The following is a 24,632-nucleotide window of genomic DNA, read 5'->3' on the forward strand; positions in this document are numbered from 1 at the left end:
GTCTTTTCCACTGACTGACCAGTTGCTTTCCCTCTCAGACAATTTTTTGCTGAGAAACACTACAGGGTGGAATCCTTGATCCGGTCCTTCCTGCATTAAAACTGCTCCCACACCACGCTCTGATGCATCTGTGGTTACTAGGAACGGTTTGTCAAAGTCTGGGGCCCTCAGTACAGGGTCAGACATGAGCGTTGCTTTAAGCTGGTTAAAGGTCTTCTGACACTCTTCGGTCCACTGAACAGCATTTGGCTGTTTCTTTTTGGTTAGGTCTGTAAGTGGGGCGGCAATTTGGCTGTATTGCGGTACAAATTGCCTGTAATAACAGGCCAAGCCTAAGAAGGATTGAACCTGTTTCTTTGACCTTGGGACAGGCCACTTTTGGATAGCATCCACTTTGGCCTGTAGGGGGTTGATAGTTCCTTGACCCACCTGGTGTCCAAGGTAAGTCACTCTGTTTAGGCCTGTTTGACACTTCTTAGCCTTAACAGTTAGTCCTGCCTTCCTTATGCGCTCGAAGACTTTTTGTAGATGTTCCAGGTGTTCTGCCCAGGAATCTGAAAATATGGCCACATCATCAAGGTAGGCGACTGCATATTCTCCTAATCCCGCTAGGAGACCATCTACAAGTCTTTGGAAGGTGGCGGGTGCATTCCGCAGCCCAAAAGGGAATACATTAAAATCATACAGCCCGACATGGGTGGTGAAGGCTGACCTTTCCTTGGCAGATTCATCTAGTGATACCTGCCAGTACCCCTTGGTTAAGTCCAAGGTAGAGATGAACTGGACCCGTCCCAGTTTCTCTAATAGTTCATCTGTGCGTGGCATTGGATAGTTGTCTGGGCGAGTTACAGCATTTAGCTTACGGTAGTCCACGCAAAAACGTATCTCCCCATCTGGTTTGGGAACTAGAATCACTGGAGATGCCCATGCACTTCCAGAGGAGCGGATTACACCCATCTGTAACATATCCTGCATCTCCCGTTCTATAGCAGTTTTAGCTTGAGGAGACACCCGGTAAGGTTGGACTTTAATTGGGTGAGCATTACCTGCGTCAATGGAGTGGTATGCCCGTTCAGTCAGTCCTGGGGTGGCTGAGAACGTCGGCGCGCAGCTAGCGCACAGCTCCTGGATCTGCTGGATCTGGATCTCCAAGGGTCATGGAGAGGTTCACCTCTTCCACGCCACCAGCACTTTTCCCTTCGTAGTAGAAACCTTCAGGCCACTCAGCGTCATCTCCTCCCTGGGCTGTAAACTGACAAACCTTTAATTCTCTGGAATAAAAGAGCTTTTGAGAATTAATATGGTACACCTTAGGCTTTCGGTTGGAGGTGGGGAATGCTATGAGATAATTAACAGCTCCCAGGTGCTCCTGGACCATGAATGGCCCGTCCCACAAGGCTTCCATTTTATGGGCCTGGAGCGCCTTTAAGACCATGACCTGGTCTCCTACTTTGAAGCAACGCTCTCTGGCATGTTTATCATACCAGGCTTTTTGCTCTTTTTGGGCATCCTGTAGGTTTTCTTTAACAAGGGCTAAACAGGTTCGGAAGGTGATTTGTAGGTTGGTTACAAAGTCCAGAATGTTAGTTCCTGGAGAAGGTGTAAATCCCTCCCATTGCTGCTTCACCATCTGTAATGGCCCCTTAACGTCGCAGCCATATTCAAGTTTAAATGGTGAAAACCCTAAACTGGGATGTTGTACAGCTCTGTAGGCAAAGAGAAACTGCTGCAACACTAGGTCCCAATCATTGGAGTGCTCATTTACGAATTTAGATATCATGGCCCCCAAAGTTCCATTAAACTTCTCCACCATGCCATTTGTTTGATGGTGGTAAGGAGTGGCAACCAAGTGATTTACCCCATGAGCTTCCCAAAGGTTTTCCATAGTTCGTGCCAGGAAATTAGTCCCTGCATCTGTGAGGATGTCAGAGGGCCAACCTACCCTGGCAAAAATGTCTGCTAGTGCCTGGCACACACCTTTAGCCCTGGTATTGCTTAGAGCTACTGCTTCCGGCCATCGGGTGGCAAAATCCATGAAAGTCAGTATGTACTGCTTCCCTCTGGGTGTCTTTTTCGGAAAAGGACCCAGAATATCCACAGCTACTCGCTGAAATGGAACTTCAATGATGGGGAGTGGCTGGAGAGGGGCTTTGATCTGATCTTGGGGTTTTCCCACTCTTTAGCATACCTCACAAGACCGGACATAGGTAGGAACATCCTTGCCCATTCCCTCCCAGTGGAATGACGTCCCCAAACGGTCTTTGGTCCTGTTCACCCCAGCATGACCACTAGGATGATTGTGGGCTAAGCTCAAGAGCTTGACCCGGTACTTAGCTGGAACTACCCAACTGTCTCTGAGGATGCCAGTCTTCCTGGTGTCCACCAGAAAGAGTTTCCTTATACAAAAGTCCTCTTTCTACAACAAACCTGGATTGATTAGAAGAGCTGAGAGGCGGTGGGTTGCTTCGTGCCGCTGTCCAAGCTCTCTGGAGGCTTTCATCTGCTTTCTGTTCGGTCTGGAACTGTTCCCTTGATGCTGGAGACATCAGTTCCTCATTGGATTGTGGACCTAGGCTTGGTCCCTCTGGAAGCGATTTAGGGGATGGGGCTGTTTCCGTTGACTGTGAACCGCTCTCCGCTGGGGCACTATGTTGGGGTTCAGGCTCCGGCTGAGCCTCTTGTGTAGGGTTATGGGCTGCTGTTGGTTCAGGTTCAGTGGGGCCCTCTGGTGTTGGGGTTGCAAGTACTGGATTCAGTGCTAGCAATGGGTCTGGTGCTGGTTGTTCCGCCGGTTCTGGTTCTGAGACTGGCTCTGTCTGGGTCTCTGGGACTGGATCCACTATTGCTGTTGCAGACATTGGCCTGGGGTCCGGGTCCATCATCTCTGACCGGGTCCTGGTAGAAGTTTCCGGAACAGAGCTAGGCATGACGGCTGGTTTAGTCTGGCTGCGGGTGACCATTCCCACCCTCTTGGCTGACTTCACATGATTGGCCAAGTCTTCTCCCAACAGCATAGGGATGGGATAATCATCATAGACTGCAAAAGTCCACGTTCCTGACCAGCCCTTGTACTGGACAGGCAACTTGGCTGTAGGCAAATTGAAAGAGTTGGACTTAAAGGGTTGAATTGTCATTTGGATCTCTGGGTCAATTAAATTTGGGTCCACTAAGGAAGCATGGATAGCTGACACTTGTGCTCCGGTGTCCCTCCACGCGGTGATCTTCTTCCCGCCCACACTCAGTTTCCCTCCGCTCCAAAGGTATCTGGGAGGTATCTGGGCCCGAGGACCTCTGGTGTGATTCCGGTGCAATGAACTGTAATCTGTTGGGGGTCTTGGGGCAGTTGGCCTTTACATGCCCCAGCTCATTACATTTAAAACATCGTCCAGCTGACGTGTCACTGGGGCGAGGTGGGTTCCTGGAGAATGGTGTGGCGGGACGATAAGGTGTCTGGAGGGTTCTTTGCGGGGTAGGTGGGGCCTTGGGTGGCCCTCGGTAATAGGGTGTGGTCTGAGGTTGTCCCTTCTGGTATCCGCTCCAACTGCTACCAGTTTTTTTCTTCTCTGCCACCTCCACCCATTTGGCTCCAATCTCCCCCGCCTCGATTACAGTTTTGGGCTTCCCATCTAGGATGTATCTTTCTATTCCCTCTAAAAACTGTTCCATTTGCATTAGGAAGGGCAAATCTACTGGAGATTCAACACTTGCTCCTGATATCCAGGCATCTCAATGTTTCACAATGTGGTAGGCATGTTGGGTAAATGACATGTCTGGTTTCCACTTTAGGGCTCTGAATCGCCGACGGGAATGCTCGGGTGTTAGCCCCATTCTGACTCTCGCCTTGGTTTTAAACAGTTCATACTGGTTCATTTGTGCCTTAGGCATTTCAGCCGCAACCTCAGCTAAGCGTCCACTGAACTGCGGCCTAAGCTCTACCATGTATTGGTCTGAAGAGATGCTGTACCCAAGGCAAGCCCTTTTGAAGTTTTCTAAGAAGGCCTCAGTATCATCGCCTGCCTTATAGGTGGGGAACTTTCTGGGATGGGAAGTGGTACCTGGAGAAGGATTGCTAGGGTTTGTTGGTATATTCTGCTGAGCCCTTGCCTTCTCCATCTCCATCTCCAGTGCATGCTTCCTCTCTCTTTCCTTCTCCTCCTCCACATGCTTCCTCTCTTTTTCCTTCTCCTCCAGTTCTTTGGCCCTTACCTCCATTTCTTTGTCCCTTGCCTCCATTTCCCTCCTGTGGGCAGCCTCCATTTCTTTTTCCCTAGCCGCATGTACATCCATCTCCATCCGCATGAGTTCTATCTGTCTTTCATATTCCTTTTGTTTTTCCTCAGCGTCAATTCTGGCTAATTCCAGCTTTTGTTGAACCGTGGAGTCTGTCATCCTAACCTCTCTGTTTTTAACTAACTTTACACCCGAGAGTTACACAGAAAACAAAAACAAAAACTTGGCTTGTAAAATTTTGCTGTGCTGTAATGGGATACCTATTCTCTGATACTGATTGTCAGCCTACAGAAAAATAAAAATAAAAAAAACCCAACAACAACAAAAAAAATTCAAACCCCCCCCCCCAAAAACCCTAACACCTTTGTCTCCAGGCAAATAGGTAGAAAACCCCTCTAGTTGCTCTTAGGAGAAAAAAAAACTTCAGGTCTGTGAAGACTTGTGAATTTCCCTGCAGGAGGTTAACTACTCTGCCTTTAGGAAGAGAAACTGCAGCTCACAAAAGACAATTCCCTTTTGTCTTTGCTCTGGCCCCAAAGCAAAGCAAAAAACCTCCAACTATTTCCAGTTGGGAACTTGCTTTCTAGCAGCCCAAAGGAAAAAAAATTTCCTTTTTAAAATCTGTTCCTGGTTCAAAAAATCTCAAATTGATCTCAAAATGATTTCAAGTTGATCCCACTGCTCTGCCACCATGTCAAGGTTCCTTCCCCACTCTGAACTCTAGGGTACAGATGTGGGGACCTGCATGAAAACCTCCTAAGCTTACTTTTACCAGCTTAGGTTAAAACTTCCCCAAGGTACAAACTATTTTACCCTTTGCCCTTGGACTTCCACTGCCACCACCAAACGTTTATCCGGGTTTATTTTATTAGGAAAGCGTTGTTTGGAAACGTCTTTCCCCCCAAAATCCTCCCAACCCTTGCACCCCACTTCCTGGGGAAGGTTTGGTAAAAATCCTCACCAATTTGCATAGGTGACCACAGACCCAAACCCTTGGATCTTAAGAACAATGAAAAAGCATTCAGTTTCTGTAAAGAAGGATTTTAATAGAAGTAAAACGTAAAAAAGAATCACCTCTGTAAAATCAGGATGGTAAATACGTTACAGGGTAATTAGATTCAAAACATAGAGAATCCCTCTAGGCAAAACCTTAAGTTACAAAAAGACACACAGACAGGAATATCCATTCTATTCAGCAAAGCTTATTTTCTCAGCCATTTAAAGAAATCATAATCTAACGCATATCTAGCTAGATTACTTACTAAGTTCTAAGACTCCATTCCTGTTCTGTCCCTGGCAAAAGCATCACACAGACAGACTCTTTGTTTTTCCTTTCCCCCAGCTTTTGAAAGTATCTTGTCTCCCCATTGGTCATTTTGGTCAGGTGCCAGCGAGGTTATCCTAGCTTCTTAACCCTTTACAGGTGAGAGGATTTTTCCTCTGGCCAGGAGGGATTTTAAAGGGGTTTACCCTTCCCTTTATATTTATGACAAACCGTATCAAATGCCTTAATGAAATCGAGGTAAATTAGATCCACTGCGTTTCCTTTGTCTAAAAAATCTGTTACCTTCTCAAAGAAGGAGATCAAGTTGGTTTGAGACAATCTACCTTTTGTAAAACCATGTTGTATTTTGTCCCAATTACCATTGACCTCAATGTCCTTAACTACTTTCTCCTTCAAAATGTTTTCCAAGACCTTGCATACTACAGATGTCAAACTAACAGGCCTGTAGTTACCCGGATCACTTTTTTTTCCCTTTCTTAAAAATAGGAACTATGTTAGCAATTCTCCAGTCATATAGTACAACCCCTGAGTTTACAGATTCATTAAAAATTTTTGCTAATGGGCTTGCAACTTCATGTGCCAGTTCCTTTAATATTCTTGGATGAAGATTATCTGGGCCCCCCGATTTAGTCCCATTAAGATGTTCAAATTTGGCTGCTACCTCAGATGTGGTAATATCTACCTCCATATCCTCCTTCCCATTTGTCATCCTACCATTATCCCTAAGCTTCTCATTAAAGACTGAGGCAAAATATTTGTTTAGATATTGGGCCATGCTTAGATTATCCTTAACCTCCACTCCATCCTCAGTGTTTAGCGGTCCCACTTCTTTATTTCTTTGTTTTCTTCTTATTTATATGGCTATAGAACCTTTTACTATTAGTTTTAATTCCCTTTGCAAGGTCCAACTCTACATGGCTTTTGACCTTTCTCACTTTATCCCTACATGTTCTGACCTCAGTAAGGTAGCTTTCCTTGCTGATCCCTCCCATCTTCCACTCCTTGTAGGCTTTCTGCTTTTTCTTAATCACCTCTCTGAGATGTTTGCTCATCCAGCTTGATCTACAACTCCTGACTGTGGAAGCGGCGGCCAGTACGTCCGTCGGTCCGCACCGCTTCTAGCAGCTCCCATTGGCCTGGAGCAGCGAACCGCGGCCACTGGGAGCCGCGATCAGCCGAACCTGCAGAAGCGGCAAGTAAACAAACCGGCCCGGCCTGCCAGGGGCTTTCCCTGTACAAGTGGCGGAACAAGTTTGGGAACCACTGCTTTACAGTCTACCTCATCACTGATATACAAAGCTACTCCACCACCTTTGCCTTTATTTCTGTCTTTCCTAAACGGCACATACCCTTCAATACCTGTACTCTAGTCACAACAAGGGTGCATTCAGTACAGCTCAGGATACCTTGAACAGACTAGAGCCTGGATATAAAACACTCTGGCAATCTCATATCAGAAGTCTACGTAAGTGCACCAATCACCTGTAGCATGGAGCCATGACAACAATTCTGTGTAAGACATCATTATGAAAGAGTTGTTGGTAAATTTCAAGCGTGAAAATATCTTTGCTTTAGACAAACTCTCATAAAAGGTCTGATAACTGAATTTTGTAGATTGTTTTACCATGGTGATGAGAGCTTTAGAAATGTTTGTAATATATCTATTCCAGGCAAGTAAAAAAGCACAAAAATAAACATTTCAAATGTTGTTAAATTGTCATTTATTTTATTTTAATTACAAAAGGCACTCCATGGTCTACACTAACATCTCACTGCATTTTTTTTTAAATAGAGCCATTATGGATTAATGAATGCAAAAAAGGAGCCCAAAAAAAAAAAAAGAGGGTTACTCACCTTATGCAGTAACTGAAGTTCTTTGAGATGTGCGTCCCTGTGGGTGCTTCACTTCAACAGCACCAGGACACATCAACACCTGATCAGAGATTTTTGGTAGTAGTGCCTGGGCGGGGCACGCGTGCACAGTAGCTATCTTGCAGTGCCGGTGGCACCTCACCTATCACGCGCACAACCCAAGCCCTTCAGTTCTTTCTCTACCATAGAGTCTTTAATGTGAACTCGAAAGTAGAGGGGAGGAGGGTGGGTAGTGGAGCACCTACAGGGACATACATCTCGAAGAACCTCAGTTACTGTTGTGGTAAACCCCGGACAAACAGCTACAAAAGGGGGGTAGTAATTAGTCCCAGGGATTAAAAGGCCCCTCCCTATCCACTGAGGACAGAGAGCCATGGGACAATAAGGTTCAGCTGGAAAAGGGGTTGTTAGGGAACCAATTAGGTTCAGCTGACTCCAACTACTTGGGACCTTTTTAAACGCTCCCCTGGGTGGTAGGAGGAAAAGAGTGAGGGAGTGAGAGGAGCAGGGAAGTTGCCAGTAGGCTGTTTGCAGCAAGACACCAGACCTTCCCAGTAGAGAGGGTGCACTTGCTCCCCAGAAGGGAAGGAAAACAAGCACAAGGGACTGACTGAGGAGAGGAGTAGCAGGACCCTGTGCCACCTATAAGGATTCGCCTTGCCCCAAACCTGAGTCTCCAAGGCTAAAAAGGACTGAGCCTATTGAGGTGAACAAGGTATTTTGACACACTGTACAAGATGTACCCTCTCATCTTTGAGTGCTGTCCCTGTGGGTGCTCCACTTCAGATGATTGGAGCAGTGCCCTACTGAGGGTGGGCTTCAGAGTTGTATGCATAGTTGAAGCTGGCACTGTTAGGCCTAGTATTGCATCTGAGTCTGAGCTTTGTGTTATTGCATAGTGATTTGTGAACATGTGTTGTGAAGCCCAAGTGGCGACTCAAAATATTTCCGTGATTGGCATGTTATTCAAAAAGGCTGTTGAGGTCAATACTGATCTCGTCAAATGGGCTCCGATCCCTGTCGGGGGTTCGATTTTTTGTTGATAGCATAGATGGATGCAACTGGAGATCCATTTTGAAAGTCTTTGTTTTGATATTGTGAATTCCTTTGATCATCCAGTCGTGGAGATGAAAAGTCTCAGTGATTTTCAGAATGGTTTCATTCTGTCTAGGTAGAATGCTAAAGCACATCTAACATCTAGAGTGTGGAGGATTATCTCTTGTGTAGTCTCATGGGGTTTAGGGTAAAACATAGGTAAGTGACTTGGTTGGTTGAAATGAAAGGATGATATCTTAGGGACAAATTTGGGGTGTGGTCATAGCGTCACTATCTTTGAAGAATATGGTGTGTGGAGGGTGGGCCACAAGAGGCCCTATTTCACTTACTCTTCGCACTGATGTAATTATGATCAGGAATGCTACCTTCATTGACAGGTGTAGTAGAGAACAAGTAGCAAGTGGTTCAACTGGTGCTTTGGTAAAGCCTCTGAGGACCAGATTTAGATCCCATGCCGGTGTGGGGTTGCCTATTTCTGGGTACATGTGAGGAAACGCTTTGATCAGGTGTGTGAATACTGAGACACCGGCAATCTTATGATGGAAAGCAATTATGGCTTCGAGGTGTACTTTAACTGAACTTGTGGACCGTCTTGATTTTTTTTTAATTCTACTATGTACTCAAAGATCAAATGAATTGGTGCCTTAAGAGTGGTTATGTGTTTGTTTTGGCATCACATGGAGAACCTCTTCCATTTCTGGAGGTAAGTGGTATGAGTGGATGTCTTTCTGCTGTTTAGTAATACCTGTTTAACCTGTTCGGAGCAGGTTAATTCGTCATGGAGGAGACACACCTTCAAGTGAAGTTTCTCCAGGTACAGATTTATCCTGCTCCCAAAACTTCCAATCCCAACAGGACTGGTCCTGAGGAAGGATGCTGCACAGAGAACTCACTCTGAAGATGTTAGCATTTTCATGACTTTATACACTTCATCTTTCTAGGTGTTTTAGTTCCCCTCTAAGAATAATTTGTGCAACAGCACAAGTGAAAACAAGACCACCTTACACTGAAAAGTTTTGAAAACATTAAAGAGGCTACATTTCCCAGCAAACTGCAGCGTTTGTTCATTGGGGTTTTTGTTTTTCTTACCATCTGCCACACTGATGAAGAAGGACAACCCCTCCTGGGGTCCCACTTTCAGAGGCACTCCGATTCCAGCTTTTCTCCAGTTAAACATATCCAGGGCCTTCTCATCACCACTCACTGCTGCTTTGGCTAGCTGTACCAGGTCCCTGCAGGCAACCAAAAGGCATTTCATTTCCAGCTCCCTACTTGGCACAGGACTTTTTAATCCAGAAAAAATGGATGGGTATTCCCACTAACAAAATATGGCAACTATTCATGATGGAGAAATCTTTCACAGTCAGCTCAGCAGAGATATTGGAATCCTCAAATGTATTCAATATGATCTAATCTCTATCATGACTTAATATTATTTCCTGCTTATAGAAGGATATTCAGGGGGTTCCCAGTATACATCTCCCCCTTATCTGTTGTTTCGCATAAGGTCGCTCATCAATAGGGGAAGTGTTCCGATTCACGTCGGTCCCGCATATCAGTCATTTGCAGTACTGTGCTGTAAGTTGCAAACAACAGATATGCAGATCAGGAGCAATGTGAATAGGAACATGTTCCCCTACTGAAGAGCGACATATATGCAACAGATCTGCATAGCCATGGGTGGGCCGTGGCCCACCCACTTAACATCCAGGCCCACTGCCTCAATCCTGGCTCTACTTCCACCCCAGTGCTTGCCCCACACCGCCCACCTGGTGCTCCAGCTGGGGAGTGGGGATGGAGCACGGGGGCTTGCCCAGTTCCGGAGCTCCAGTCGTGGAGCAGGGTCGGGGGCTTGCCCCGCTCCGCTCACCCGGCCCTCCTGACGGGGAGTGGGGTTGGAGCACAGGGGCTTCCAAGCCTCCGACCCCTGGTCACAGCGGGGCAAGCCCTAGTGCCCCAACCCCACTCCCTGTCAGGAGCGCCATTTTCCAGGAGCCCCTGGCCAGAGCGTCAATTCCCCCCAACCCTGCAAGGCAGGGGAGAGGCGGCCAGATCGCTCCTACCCTTCCGCTCTCCTGTCATTGCACACCCACCCAAGTATCCCCTCCTGTCTACGCCAATGCTGTACCAGCGCGTCCCCAATATAAGTCATTTTGGTATCCATCACCCTTTTCAAGAACACAAACCCGACGTATACCGGGGACCCACTGTACATTTAAAATAATTGTATTTAGTATAAATCACATCTGTTAACATGATCACAGTCGTGCTGCCAGTCCTCTGAAATATCAACATTATTGCTTGCTGGAGATCTGAGAGCTAGCAGCAATGGGGAAGAGAGGAAGGGGACCTGGATCCATGCAGAGGAAAGGGAGTCAGCAGCAGGAGTTGGGAGAAGGACCTGGAACCAAAGGAAAGGCACAGAGATAGCAATGGGAAAAAGAGCTTAGAGTGCCGGTGGGGGGGAGGGGCGGGAGGAGAGAGATGATAGTTGGAAGGAAAGAAGAGGAGCAAAGCCTGGAACCATACATGTATAAGGGACCTGGCAGGGGAATGGGTTCAAGAGACTGTCTGAATAGGAGGAAGATCTGGGACTGGAGGGTGAGGAAGAAGTCAGCAGGGAAGGGTGCTGGAAACAAGCCAGAAGGTGTGTGCTATGGGATGGCAGTCGGGGAGAGAAACTAGGGACTAGGCAGAAGGGTGGTCTGAGAGCTTCTCTCTAGGCTGGGAGAGAGAAGGATCTGGTTGTAGGAGAGAGAGTAAGGGACACTCATAGTGGGGTGATATAGGAGGCAGCAGGTAATTGTGCTTTGCATCTAAGGCAGATAAGCACTACCAATGGCTGGAGCAGTTAGGCGGAGCCACTACAAGGTGTGTGTGTTTGGATTTCCATGGGATCTCTGAATGCATCCAATGAAGTGAGCTGTAGCTCACGAAAGCTTATGCTCAAATAAATTGGTTAGTCTCTAAGGTGCCACAAGTACTCCTTTTCTTTTTGCGAATACAGACTAACACGGCTGCTACTCTGAAACATGGGATCTCTGTGCAAAAAACCTAATAGTAAGAAATCCCCAACCCTAAAGAGAGAGAATGTCTAGCAGAGTTCCGACTGGGGCATTTTCACTTACTCGCCAGGAGGTGGAGGCCAAAAGATACAGTGAGAAAGATACTTCCCATACTCATGTTTCAATAAAGGGAGGCCCTGCACTCGACCCCGCTGGTCCAGTCTCCATAGAACCATGACTCCAAGCTGGAAGAATTACAAAAGAGAGAGACCTTCTTTGCAAACAGATAATAATAGGAGACAAACTACTCAATGGACATTAAATAATCACTTCAGGCAATATGCTTTTACTGATCACATGGTATTTTTCTCTTATTTAGTACCTTTCATCTTTATTTTTTTAATATGTAGGTAAGATTACCTCCCTTTCACAGGTGGCTAAAACTTCAAGTGACTTTTTAAATGATGGCATTTCATTATTTATTTAAAATGAAGCTGCCTGGAAAAGTGCCTTAATTACTTCCATTCTTAATTAAAAGGACATCGCTAAGGCTGGCAGGCCTAAAATTGGACCAACCTTGTTTTGTTCTGCACATGTGCACCATGACACATGCACTTGCACGTACTCATCATACCCCATACCCCATTTTTCTTCCTTGTGAGCAGTCAGGTTACTAAAACTAACAAGAATCCAGCTCTAGAACTCTTGTTAGTTTCAACCCACTGCCTATTTTCAAGGTCGAGCAGGCAAACAAAGCAAAAGCACTCATGATCAGAGAAACACGGAGTCATTATTTGTGGATTTCCCAGCACAGAAAAGAGAATTTTAGAAATGTTGCAATGCTTTAAAAAAAAAAAAATCATCAGGGTGAGGGTGTAGTGAGGACTGATTCATTTTTAGGATCAGAAGGACATTTTAAAATGACAGTCTTAGAAGTTGAGAGAACTATCAGAGAAGTTAAAAAAGAAAAACACTCATTGGATCATTAGTTACGTAGTCCATGTCACAGGAGTCAACGCAAAATTGTTCCTCAGAGCCCATTTTCTTGCATTTCATCCAGTCTAGTTTTAAGTGTCTCAACCAAAGGGCCTTCATTATTTCTCTTGAGAGACTGTTCCACAGTTTAATAGAGCTCACTGTCAAAGAGCTTTTTCTGATATTCAGCCTAAACTTTCCTTTTAATTCCCATTATACCTGCTCGCTCCACCCAAAACCATATTTCACTCGTCTTGCCATTTTTTCACCTCGTCAAGTATTTGAAGGCTGCTAGCATGTTTTATTATGAGAAGTTATAATATAAGCTTGTGAAGCTTGAAATCTCTCATTCTGAAACCAGTTTACTGCCACCATTATGTAGCCATTTGAAATACAGAGCTTTTATTTACTCTCTTCTCTGTCCAAACAACATACAACTGCTTCTCCCTCTCCCCCAGCCATGCATATCAAATAAGTAACACCACTTATGGCCCTCCTGCTATCTAGAAAAGATGTGTCCGAAAGTGAATGCACGTTCACAAGCACTATACATGCGTGTATGATAACAAAACAGTGATCCAACTGCACAAGCTGCATGAACTCAGTAGCATGCTGCCCACAGCACCTCTCCAGTCCCATAAATGTTTAAATCACAGGAACATCAAAATCTAATTAACTAATTTAAATGAAATGCTTGGCATTGCAAGATTTAACAATGACAAAGTTGTTGGGCCCTAATTCTCAAGAAATGCATTTCAACAAAATATATCCCCTTATCATAGAAAGTATATTAGCTTCTAAACAAGAGAGCCAACAATTGATAAACAAAATAAGTCTGAGTTGCTGGTTCTGTTTTGACCAAGAATACAGGCAGACATAATGATTCAAGTACGGGTATTGTGCTGAACCTTAGACCCTAGCCCAGTTTTTGCAAATTGGCAGAGAGTTGAAATTGAGAAGAATTCTGCAGTCTGAAGCACTCCAATTTTGGATACCTATCAATTTCAGTCCTCTGCCGAGTGGAAAAATGGAGCAAACAGAGAAGCAGAGGAACAATGCAGCATGACATGTACATTCACAATCCCAAAAAGCTGACTTATGATACTAGCTTTGCAGCTGGAATTTTAAGAGTATTTATTATTTGTATTATGGTAGTACCTGGAGTTCCCAGTGGCAATTGGGGACCCACTCTGCTAGGCAATGAACAAAAACAGAATAAAAATGTATAATTTAAACTGCAATCTCATTTCATTAAGACAAATTACAGTGAAGGGTTATTAGGATTTATTTTATTTTATTTTTTTAATATACTGTAAGTGAATTTAGTCCTTGTAGTAAGGCAGTGTGGCTCCCTGCCGCCCCGGAGATGGACGACCCCATCCGGAGGCCGGGGTGGGCAGAACTAGGGAGCTCTGAGCCCACCCCTCAGAGGGTCAGGCAGCGACCCGGAAGTATAAAGGCTCACCCTCAGAGCTCACTAGAGGGCCAGTCGCCGGGGAGGCCAGACGCCTCCAGCCTAGCCTGTGACTGGGAAGCCCCTGAAGCCCAAGGTGCACGCCAGGACTGGCCCAACTTGCCCTGTGCCCGCTACCCGGAGGAGTTGCTGGACCCGCCCTGTGCCCGCTATCCAGAGGAATTGCCAGACCTGTCCTGTGACCACTATCTGGAGGAGTTGCCGGGCCTGCCGCTTGCCCGGTATCCCGAGGAACCCATGGTGCTGGACCCCCCAGAGGACTCCACCGTTACTCAGGAAGTAGCCCAGGGACAGCCGACCCTAGTCTGGCTGTAGCACTGCCAGAGCCCATGTCAGTGTGTTGCGGCCAGGATCCCCACTGACACAACAGCGGATCTTCTACCGCTGCTAGGGCTCTGGGCTGGGACGCAGTGGAGTGGGAGGGCCTGCGTCCCCTCTGCCACCCAACTCATGGGTGACAGTCTCCCCTCTCCCAAACCATTTGGAGGCTTGGGCCTACTGTTATGCTCAGCCCTGCCTGAGGGCCTGAGCTCCCGACTCATTATTGCCCCGCCCTGACCTAGGGCCTGGGCTCACTAATGTTTGTACTGTTACTGCTTTAGTATTATTGCACAGCCCTGCCTGAGGGCCTGAGTCATTATTGCCCCACCCTGACCTAGGGCCCCGGCATAACTGTACTTATTTTCTGCCTCCACAAGAGCCGCCAGCGAAGACTTCTGCGGCCAAACTAATTCCCCAATCCTCAGCTGTGTGTAGTGAGCCAGTGTGGCTCCCCGCCCTGGCTAGCCCCTTTACAGTCCTCATGAAAATGAAAGATTAGTAGTACTGGTATGAAGCATAGCACAGCACTTCCACATAGCTCTTCCATCGCATCTCACCTAAGGTCCAGCATATAGCATGGTTCTGAAGCCATACAAGTGACCATATAATTCTCCTCTTACCTTTACGTTATCAGAATCTAAGCTTTAATTTTTAAAAACAAAATCAATACGTATTCCGTTCTTTAGGTTGAAAATATTATCCAAATGTTTACCAATGCATTGGTTTCTGTTCAAGTGTGCAGAGAACCCGAAACAGTAGCTGTGAGACTGTCGCTCTCAAATGGTGGTCTGTGAACCACTGGTGGTTCAGAGTTCTGGCTGGTGGTCTCTGCTAAGTAAAAAGTCACATGTTGCTGGTTCTACTTTCTTTTTTCCCCCAACTGCTTCTATAAGCAACCAAGCCCCTCGTTATAAAGGGGAGCCCAGATGCCCATAAAAACAGCTGGAAATTTCTCCCATATATGTCCTGAGTTGAGGTCATCTTTCTGCTTGATGACTTGACACACCTTATTTTCAAGTCAGATTGCTCCTTCCACCCCTAAAAAGCTCATGACACCTTTGACGTTTTAGTAACATCAAGGAGGAAATGGGGAAGTGTAATGGGCACAAAATTCCCTAAGACTCATGACTCTCACTTCATGAGCAGATTTTTATCCTTCAAAGTATACGTTCTCCCCCTTTCCTTTATGCCACCCAATAAATGGGTTTATCCACTGTAATAAACCCAGACCTCATTCATGTTCTATTGATTCCGGTCTCCTCATGTATCTGATCATGCCCCCATGGTTTACTTCAAAGCACCACAGGAGAATAAAAGAAAAGGAGTACTTGTGACACCCTAGAGACTAACATTTATTTGAGCATAAGCTTTCGTGAGCTACAGCTCACTTCATCGGATGCATGCAGTGGAAAATACAACAGGGAAATTTTATATACACAGAGAACATGAAACAATGTGTGTTACTATACACACTGTAACGAGAGTGATCAGGTAAGGTGAGCTATTACCAGCAGGAGAGAGGAGGGAAAAAAAAACCTTTTGCAGTGATAATCAAGGTGGGCCATTTCCAGCAGTTGACAAGATTGTGTGATGAACAGTAGGGGGAAAAAATAAACATGGGGAAATAGTTTTACTTTGTGTAATGACACATCTACTCCCAGTCTTTATTCAAGCCTAATGTAATGGCGTCCAGTTTGCAAATCAATTCCACTTCAGCAGTCTCTCATTGGAGTCTGTTTTTGAAGTTTTTTTGTTGTAATATTGTGACTTCTAGGTCTATAATCAAGTGACCAGAGAGACTGAAGTGTTCTCCGACTGGTTTTTGAATGTTATTATTCTTGACGTCTGATTTGTGTCCATTTATTCTTTTACGTAGAGACTGTCCGGTCCAGCCAATGTACATGGCAGAGGGGCATTGCTGGCACATGATGGCATATATCACATTGGTGGATGTGCAGGTGAACGAGCCTCTGATAGTGTGGCTGATGTGATTAGGCCCTATGATGGTGTCCCCTGAATAGGTATGTGGACACAGTTGGCAAGGGCTTTGTTGCAAGGATAGGTTCCTGGGTTAGTGTTTTTGTTGTGTGGTGAGTATTTGCTTCAGGTTGGGGGGCTGTCTGTAAGCAAGGACTGGCCTGTCTCCCAAGATCTGTGAGAGTGATGAGTCATCCTTCAGGATAGGTTGTAGATCCTTGATTTTTTTTTTTCCTCTCCCGCTGGTAATAGCTCACCTTACCTGATCACACTCGTTACAGTGTGTATGGTAACACCCATTGTTTCATGTTCTCTGTGTATATAAAATCTCCCTATTGTATTTTCCACTGCATGCATCTGATGAAGTGAGCTGTAGCTCACGAAAGCTTATGCTCAAATAAATCTGTTAGTCTCTAAGGTGCCACAAGTACTCCTTTTCTTTTTGCCGATACAGACTAACACGGCTGCTACTCTGAAACCTGTCATTATGCAGGAGAATCAAAGAGAGCCAAAAATGGCTAAAAATATTTTTTCCCCCAAATGTTTACTAGGGAGAGAATTTTTTTCTTTTCATAGTTTAATGTCAAGTCAATCTTTGCTCCCCAGCTAGTAGCAGAGCCTGGAATCTGAAACTAAATTGTCTCATTAGCCTCTGCCTGGGGGAAAATATTTGTGGAAGAATCACAGAATATTAGGGTTGGAAGAGACCTCAGGCGGTCATCCAGTCCAATCCCCTGCTCCAAGGAGGACCAACACCAACTAAATCATCCCAGCCAGGGCTTTGTCAAGCTGGGCCTTAAAAACCTCTAACAATGGAGATTCTACCACCTTCCTAGGTAACCCATTCCAGTGCTTCACCACCCTCCTAGTGAAATAGTATTTCCTAATATCCAACCTAGACCTTCCCCACTGCAACTTGAGACCATTGCTTCTTGTTCTGTCAGAGAATTGGAAGACAAGATTGGAGCTCTTGAATAAAAGTATTTACTCAGCCAAGGCCGAGCTAGTCTTCAGTTTGCTTCCAAACTCAGACATGAGTACATCAAGCTGGAAACGGAGCATGCACAAAGCTTGTTTCTATGTGCCAATGCTAGTGGCTGCAGAAAAGGGATAGAACTAGCCAGCTTTCATCATGGCAACTGGAGATGACACAGTGACATTTGTACCCATGAGATTTATTTGTTAAGACATCTTGGTATCCTTTGAACCATTCTAATAGCCCAAAGCTTTTGCCTTTTGCTGTAAAAGCCATTTGTTTCATAAAGACACTTTCACTCAAGATACTTATACAAAACACCTAGACCTTTCCGATACTATCGAGCCATCAAAAGCTGGAAGTTATCCAAGGTATTATGTACTTAGAATGTAAATAAAGAGCTCCTGATCCTCACTGGTTGCTGCTCAAGTTTTAAGAAGTATTTTCAGTGGTTCTTGGAGCCTAAATTTGAATTACTGGGGGCTGGGCATTCCCAGATGAGGACACTAGCCTACAAAGCTGCTTAAAGAAGATTAGGTTGAGGTCAAGTCTCCCGATCTTTGAGACACAGCACTCACCTCTTTCTGCAGGCACTCTCTTATCGTTCCGGTAACATGCATCTGAAGTAAACCACCTACATTTAACAGATTGTAATTAAGCAGCATTGATATCCAGAGGGAAAGAAAGCCAATTTGTTTCCTTTTCTTGAAGAATTATATGTAAATAACAAAAATAAATGGATATAGCCAGATAGGGGAGTACAAGTTAACAATGAGACAACAGTGGTCTGCTTGATAGGCAGTGGTCTCTGCACATCAGCAATCTCACCATTATCAATCTCACCATTGTTGCCCAATTTTTCTATACGCAAATGGACAATTCGACTGTGGCTTTTATCAGTCAATTTCTTTGTCAAGACCACCAAACATAACAGAAGTTTTACAGCCAATAATTAGATCTATGCTTTTTCATTAATTCATACTGACAGTAAAAGCTGAAATCTCTGGAGAAGCTCTGTCTTATCCTAGGGAGTGTCAAAAAAGGTCACAGAAAATAGACAAAAGGAATAGCATTTTTCTTTTTTGACTCAGGAATTGGCAAAAACAGAATCCAGTATTAAAATTTAGCACTCAACACTGAATATCAATAGATAATTCCTCATTTCGCTACATAAAAAAGCAACCAACTCATCAAGAAATGAAGATTAATGTATTTAAAATATATTTCCACAACACATTTCCCCCCCACTAGAGTCTTTTTGCTCTTTGCTCCAACTAAAAATACACTAATTCTAGGAACACTCAAGCGTTTTTGCTGTGTTTGAGGGAGGGTCACTCTACAAAAGGGGAGGAAGGATGTGGGAGGGCTCGTCGTAAAGACACTGGACTGGGACTAAGGAGATCTGGGTTCTATTGCCAGCTGTGTCACAAACTTCCTAGGTGGCCTCAGGCAAGTGACTCCACTGCTGTGTGTCTCTGTTTCCATATCTGCAAAATACTACCAAAGAATATGTTGTGAAGTTAAATTCATTAATATTTAAAGGGCTTAGGTACAATAGCAATGAGCACTGTAGAAAAGCCAATAAAGTTGGGGAAATCCTGATATAAACCCATTTCCATTCCAGAAGCATGTAAAAAAACGGTTACCTACCTCTCGTAACTGTTGTTCTTCGAGATGTGTTGCTCATGTCCATTCCAATAGGTGTGCGCACGTGCTCCGTGCACAATCGTCAGAAGGTTTTTCCCCTAGCGGTACCCGTTGGGTCGGCTGTGGAGACCCTTGGAGTGGCAATGTATATAGGTCCCTGCCGACCTGCCGCTTGTTCAGTTCCTTCTTGCCGGAATACTCCAACAGAGGGGAGGCGGGCGGGATTTGGAATGGACATGAGCAACAACAGTTATGAGAGGTAGGTAACCATTTTTTCTTCTTCGAATGATTGCTCATGTGCATTCCAATAGGTGACTTCCAAGCAGTTTCTCTGGGACAGGGATCGGAGTTCAACTGGTTGCTGAGTGCAGGACTGCCCTGCCAAAGGCTGCATCATCCCTCTCCTGTTGGGTAATGGTGTAGTGTGACGTTAAGGTGTGAATGGAAGACCACGTTGCTGCCTTGCATATGTCCTGGACAGGGACCTGTGCCAGGAAAGCTGACGATGACACCTGCGCTCTCGTGGAGTGCACCATAAGCGGAGGAGCTGGAATTTTTGGCAGGTCATAGCAAGTCCTGATAAAGGATGTGATCCATGATGAAATGCGCTGGGACAAGATCGGGAACCCCCTCATCCTTTCTGCAATTGCAATAAAGAGCTGTGGTGACTTACAAAATGGCTTTGTGCGCTCAATGTAGAAAGCTAGAATATGCCTAATGTCCAGGGAATGGAACATGTGTTCTCTGTTACTGGTATGGGGCTTAGGGAAGAACACAGGTAAAAATATGTCTGGTTCACATGAAACTGGGAGACTACCTTTGGCACAAATGCAGGGTGAGGGCATAGCTGCACCTTGTCTTTATAAAAGACAGTATAGGAGGGCTTGGAAGTCAGCACTCTGAGCTCAGATACCCTTCTGGCCAAGATTATGGCCACCAGAAAGGCCACCTTCCAGGAAAGGTAGGACAGAGGGCAGGCTGCCATGGGCTCAAAAGGGGGCCCCATGAGTGTGGACAGGACCAGGTTGAGGTCCCACTGGGGAACAGGTCGTCATACCTGGGTATAAAGTCTGTCCAAGCCCTTGAGGAACCTGCCCACCATGGGATTACCGAAGACTGACCTACCCGCTGCCCCCAGGTGAAAGGCCAAAATGGCAGCCAGGTGTACCCAGAGAGATATTGCCAACCCCTGCTGCTTAAGTTGTAACAGGTAGTCCAAAATAAGGGGAATTGGCGCTAGCTGCAGTTCGGTTCCCCTCTGCAGAGACCAGATGGAGAAACGTTTCCACTTTGCCAGGTATGTGGCATGAGTGGAGGTTTCCTACTTCCCAGCAAGACCTTCCTCACTGGGTCCGAACACTGAAGCTCAAGAGGATTCAGCCATGGAGTTTCCACGCCATGAGGTGGAGGGACTCCAGACTGGGGTGTTGCAGACGGCCATGGTCCTGTGTGATGAGGGTCAGGCACACAGGAAGCGCTACTGGTCTGTCCACTGAGAGGTTCAACAACATGGTGAACCAGTGCTGGCAGGGCCACGCTGGCGCTATGAAATTCAAGGAAGCCTCGTCCCGATGAGTCTTGAGGAGGACTTTGTGTATGAGACAGAAGGGCGAGAATGTGTACAGCAGGTGACTCATCCATGAAAGGTGAAAGGCCTCCATGATGGAGCCTGGGCTGTGGTTCAGGAAAGAGCAGAACTGCTGACACTATCTGTGCTCTGTGTCGCGAACAGGTCTATGTGGGGAGTGCCCCACCTCTGGGAAATCGAGTGCACGATGTCCAGCCTGAGAGACTATTCGTGACCGTGAAACTCCTGGAACTGAGGCAATTGGCTAGCTCGTTTTGTGCTCCCGGAAGGTGCGATGCCTCTAGATGTATCGAGTGGGCGATGAAAAAATCCCACAGCTCAAAGGCTTCCTGGCACAGGGGAGAGGAGCGAGCACCACCCTGTTTGTGTATATAGAACATGGCTGCAGTGTTGTCCATCAGCACCAACACACATGCACCCTGCATAGAATCATAGAATATCAGGGTTGGAAGGGACCTCAGGAGGTCATCTAGTCCAACCCCCTGCTCAAAGCAGGACCAATCCCCAACTAAATCATCCCAGCCAGGGCTTTGTCAAACCTAACCTTAAAAATATCTAAGGAAGGAGATTCCACCACCTCCCTAGGTAACGCATTCCAGTGTTTCACCACCCTCCTAGTGAAAAAGTTTTTCCTAATATCCAACCTAAACCTCCCCCACTGCAACTTGAGACCATTACTCCTCGTTCTGTCATCAGCTACCACTGAGAACAGTGGTATCTGGCTATATCCATTTATTGTTGTTATTTACATATAATCCTTCAAGAAAAGGAAACAAATTGGCTTTCTTTCCCTCTGCAGGCGGGCCTGGAACACTTGGCACGCCAGGCAAACAGCCCTCAGCTCCCTTACGTTGATATGCAGCGATAGTTCTGTGTGGGACCATAGACCTTGAGTTCTGATATCACCCAGGTGCGCTCCCCAACCAAGTGCCGAGGTGGCCGTGACTAGGGATCGTGTAGATTGGGGTTTGGCAAAGGGTACTCCCTCACAACTTGTGGTTGCAGCCACCAGTGGAGAGACTCGAGGGGGGTGGGTAACTATTGCGTCCAGCAGGTCCCCTGCCCGGCCTGTGCACCTGCGCCAACCACGCCTGGAGGGGGCCGAAGGCGTAACCCAGCGTGCTGGACCACGTATGTGCAGGCTGCCATATGCCCAGATAGTTTCATGCAATTTCTGGCCGTGGTTGTGGGAAATCGGCAAAGATTTTCAATAATGTACGTGAGTGCTTGGAAGCACAGGTCAGGCAGGAACGCCTTGGCCTGCATGGAGTCCAAGAGAGCCCCTATGAATTCTATTCTCTGCGTCGGGGCCAGTGTGGATTTGGGCACATTCAATATGAGGTCCAGCCTGTGGAATGTGGCCCGCACCAGAGACACATGCTCTGTGGCCCATGCTTGCGACTTGGCCTTGCTGAGCCAGTCATCTAGGTACGGGAATACTTGCTCCTGATGTTTGCGGAGGAAGGCTGCCACAACCACCATACACTTGGTGAATATCCGGGGGGTCGCCGAGAGCCCAAACGGAAGCACCCTGAACTGATAGTGCTGGCCACTGACCACGAATCTTAAGAATCGTCTTTGGGCCAGGATAGCGGATATATGGAAGTAGGTGTCTTTCAAGTCAACGGCGGCATACCAGTCCCCCAGATCCAGGGAAGGAATGATGGTGGCCAGAGAGATCATGCGAAACTTCACTTTCCTTATGAATGTGTTGAGGTCTCGCAGATCCAGAGGAAATAGTGGGAATAGAACTCCTTGCCCCTAAACTCCTGAGGAACCTCCTTTATTGCCCCTAAAGTGAGAACTGATTGCACCTCCTGCAAGAGGAGTTGTTCATGAGAAGGGTCCCTGAAGAGGGACGGGGAAGGAGGGTGGTAGGGAACAGAATTGGATAGAATATCCCACCCCTACCATGCTGAGGACCCAGCAATCTGATGTGATCTGGGACCAAGCATGGTAGAAGTGGGAGAGTCGATTCACAAAGGCGGAGTGAGGATCTGAGACTGAAACTGATGCTCCATCCTCGGGCGCATCTTCAAAAGTTTGGCCGAACCCTGGCCTTGGCCTGAGGAGGACTGTGGTGGATGTCTCCTATTATTTCTGCCCCATCTCCTTGACGGGTCTCGCCTAGGAAGCCCAGAGTAGAAGCGGGACGGGGGCTGAGGCTCAAAAGGCTTTCTTTGAGGTGCAAGGGTGTGGATCCCCAAAGACTTCAAAGTCACCCATGAGTCCTTAAGGCTGTGCAGGTGAGAGTCCGTATTTTGGGTGAACAGGCCCACACAGTCAAAGGGGAAATCCCGAATTGTGTTCTGAACCTCAGGTGGTATCCCCGACACCTGGAGCAACACACTGTGCCTCATTGTAATGGCTGTGGCCATGGTCAGAGCCGCCGAGTCCGCCACGTCTAATGAGGCCTGGAGGGAGGTTCTGGAGAAACCCTGCCTTCCTCAAGGAGTGCGCTAAACTCCTTGCGTGAGTCAGCCAGGAGCAACTCCTGGAACTTTGCCACTGAGTTCCAAGAGTTGAAAGCACAGTGGCTGAGTACTGCTTGCTGGTTGGCCACTCAAAGCTGGAGCCCTCTGGTCAAGTAGACCTTTTCGCCAAAAAGTCCAGCTTCTTTGCATCCCATGACTTAGGTGTGGGACCCGGCTGTCCTTGCTGCTCTTTGTAATTTGCCACATCGACCACCAGAGTCCCCGGTTGGGGGTGGGTGAAAAGATGTTCATTCTATTTTGTGCCACAAAAAGGGGGTCTTTCCACCCCTTTAGCGGTAGATGGTATAGAAGCTGGAGTCTGGCAGAGCACCTTACTGGTGTTTTGGATTGTTCTTATTTGGGGCACGGCCACACCCTAGAAGGACCCTCCGGGGCAAGGATGTCCACCATCAGATCAGACTCCTCCATGACCTCTTCTGCCTGCAGGTTGAGGTTTAGGGCCACCCTCCTAGGAAAGTCCTGGTGTCCCTTGGCGTCCATTGCCGGTAGGGTGCTGGGAGTGCCTGTCACCACCTCGCTTAGTGAGGAGGAGGCTCGTAGAACAGGGTCTTCCTGCTCTTCTGGCTCTCTGGAGGCTGGGTGAGGTACCTCGGAGCCTCCCATGACTGGAGGTGGCTCTAGTGTCACTGATGGCGCTGGTTCGGGTGCTGCGCCTGAGCATGACAGCCCAGAGTCCCTGTCTTGTGCAGGGTCCTTATGAGCCCTGGGGGTGTAGCAAGCCAGTGACGTTGCTGAGGGAGAGGCACAGAGTGCAGATGTCACCGATGCCAGCCTGGAGCCCTGACCCTGAGCCTGATGGTAGGCCCACAGGGTCCAAAAGGGCCATTGGACTGGGCCCTGCCACTGGGGCAGCCAGGCGACTGCCAGTGAAGATGATTCCACTGGTCTGCGGTGCCAGGACTGGGAGTGGCTGCGTCGAGAGACAGAAGACTTGGCGTCTGACTCAGATGAGTAGTCTGTGCCCAACCACAGGAGGGCGGAGCTCGACGGTGCTGGAGAGCAGTACCAGGGAGATGGTGAGCAGCGCCGTAACATCATAGGCGTGCCACGATTATGAACCAGAGGTGGTGCCGCCATCGGTACTGCAAAGGGTGCCGGAGCTACATGCAGTGCCGGGACAGACACTGCTGGTGGCGCTGCCAATGCCACTGATGCTGGCTGGGCTTGTGGTGCCGTGGCTCGTGCCATCATGGCAATGAGGTCCCATGCTGCCTCATAGGTATCCGGCGTGGAGGGAAGTCATATTCTCCCAAGTCAGGGAGGCCACCAGCACCGGACTCGACAAGCCACCTGTTGGGGCCGGAGTCAATGGTGCCAGGTCTCAAGGCCCAGACCGTAGCTGTCCCGCCAGAGGACGCACCCCGCTGGAGTCCCCTCATGGCTTCTTGACAGGGGAATGACTCCTGTCCGCCTTCTTTTTCTTATGTAGCCACGGGGACCGTGAGTGGCCTTACGAGTCTGGGAGCGGCACCCGTGCTCCTTGGAGTCCTTCCTCAGTGCTGGGACATCCCGCACTGAGGCGGGGGCGCTGCGCACCGATGATGCCGGTGCTGCTTCTGGTGCCGGCTGTGTGTTGATGGCCGAGCCCATCAGGAGGAGCTCCAAACTATAGTCCTTCTCTCTCTCAGTCCTGGGTCTAAAGCTCCTGCAAACTGGGCACTTATCTGTCTGATGGCCCTCTCCTAAACACTTGAGACAGGCAGTGTGCAGATCGCCTGTGGACATAGGTTT

General features: G+C 47.3%; 1 protein-coding gene across 7 annotated transcripts in view; it reads right to left on the reverse strand.

The window, feature by feature from the left end:
* Positions 1-24,632, reverse strand: part of IFT140 (intraflagellar transport 140) — a 236,216-nt gene that overhangs the window by 195,408 nt on the left and 16,176 nt on the right. For 4 of the 7 annotated variants that reach the window (XM_074965776.1, XM_074965778.1, XM_074965777.1 and 1 more), the window contains 2 exons: positions 11,572-11,693; positions 9,533-9,675 (listed from right to left, as the gene is read on the reverse strand). In XM_074965776.1, coding sequence (XP_074821877.1) covers positions 9,533-9,675; positions 11,572-11,693 — 265 coding nt within the window. Of the gene's footprint in view, positions 1-429; positions 555-9,532; positions 9,676-11,571; positions 11,694-13,581; positions 13,601-24,632 lie in introns of those variants that run through there. The other 3 variants (XM_074965780.1, XM_074965782.1, XM_074965781.1) reach the window with 3 other exon arrangements.

This window comes from Natator depressus, chromosome 10 (assembly GCF_965152275.1).
Source record: "Natator depressus isolate rNatDep1 chromosome 10, rNatDep2.hap1, whole genome shotgun sequence".
Lineage (NCBI taxonomy): Eukaryota > Metazoa > Chordata > Testudines > Cheloniidae > Natator > Natator depressus.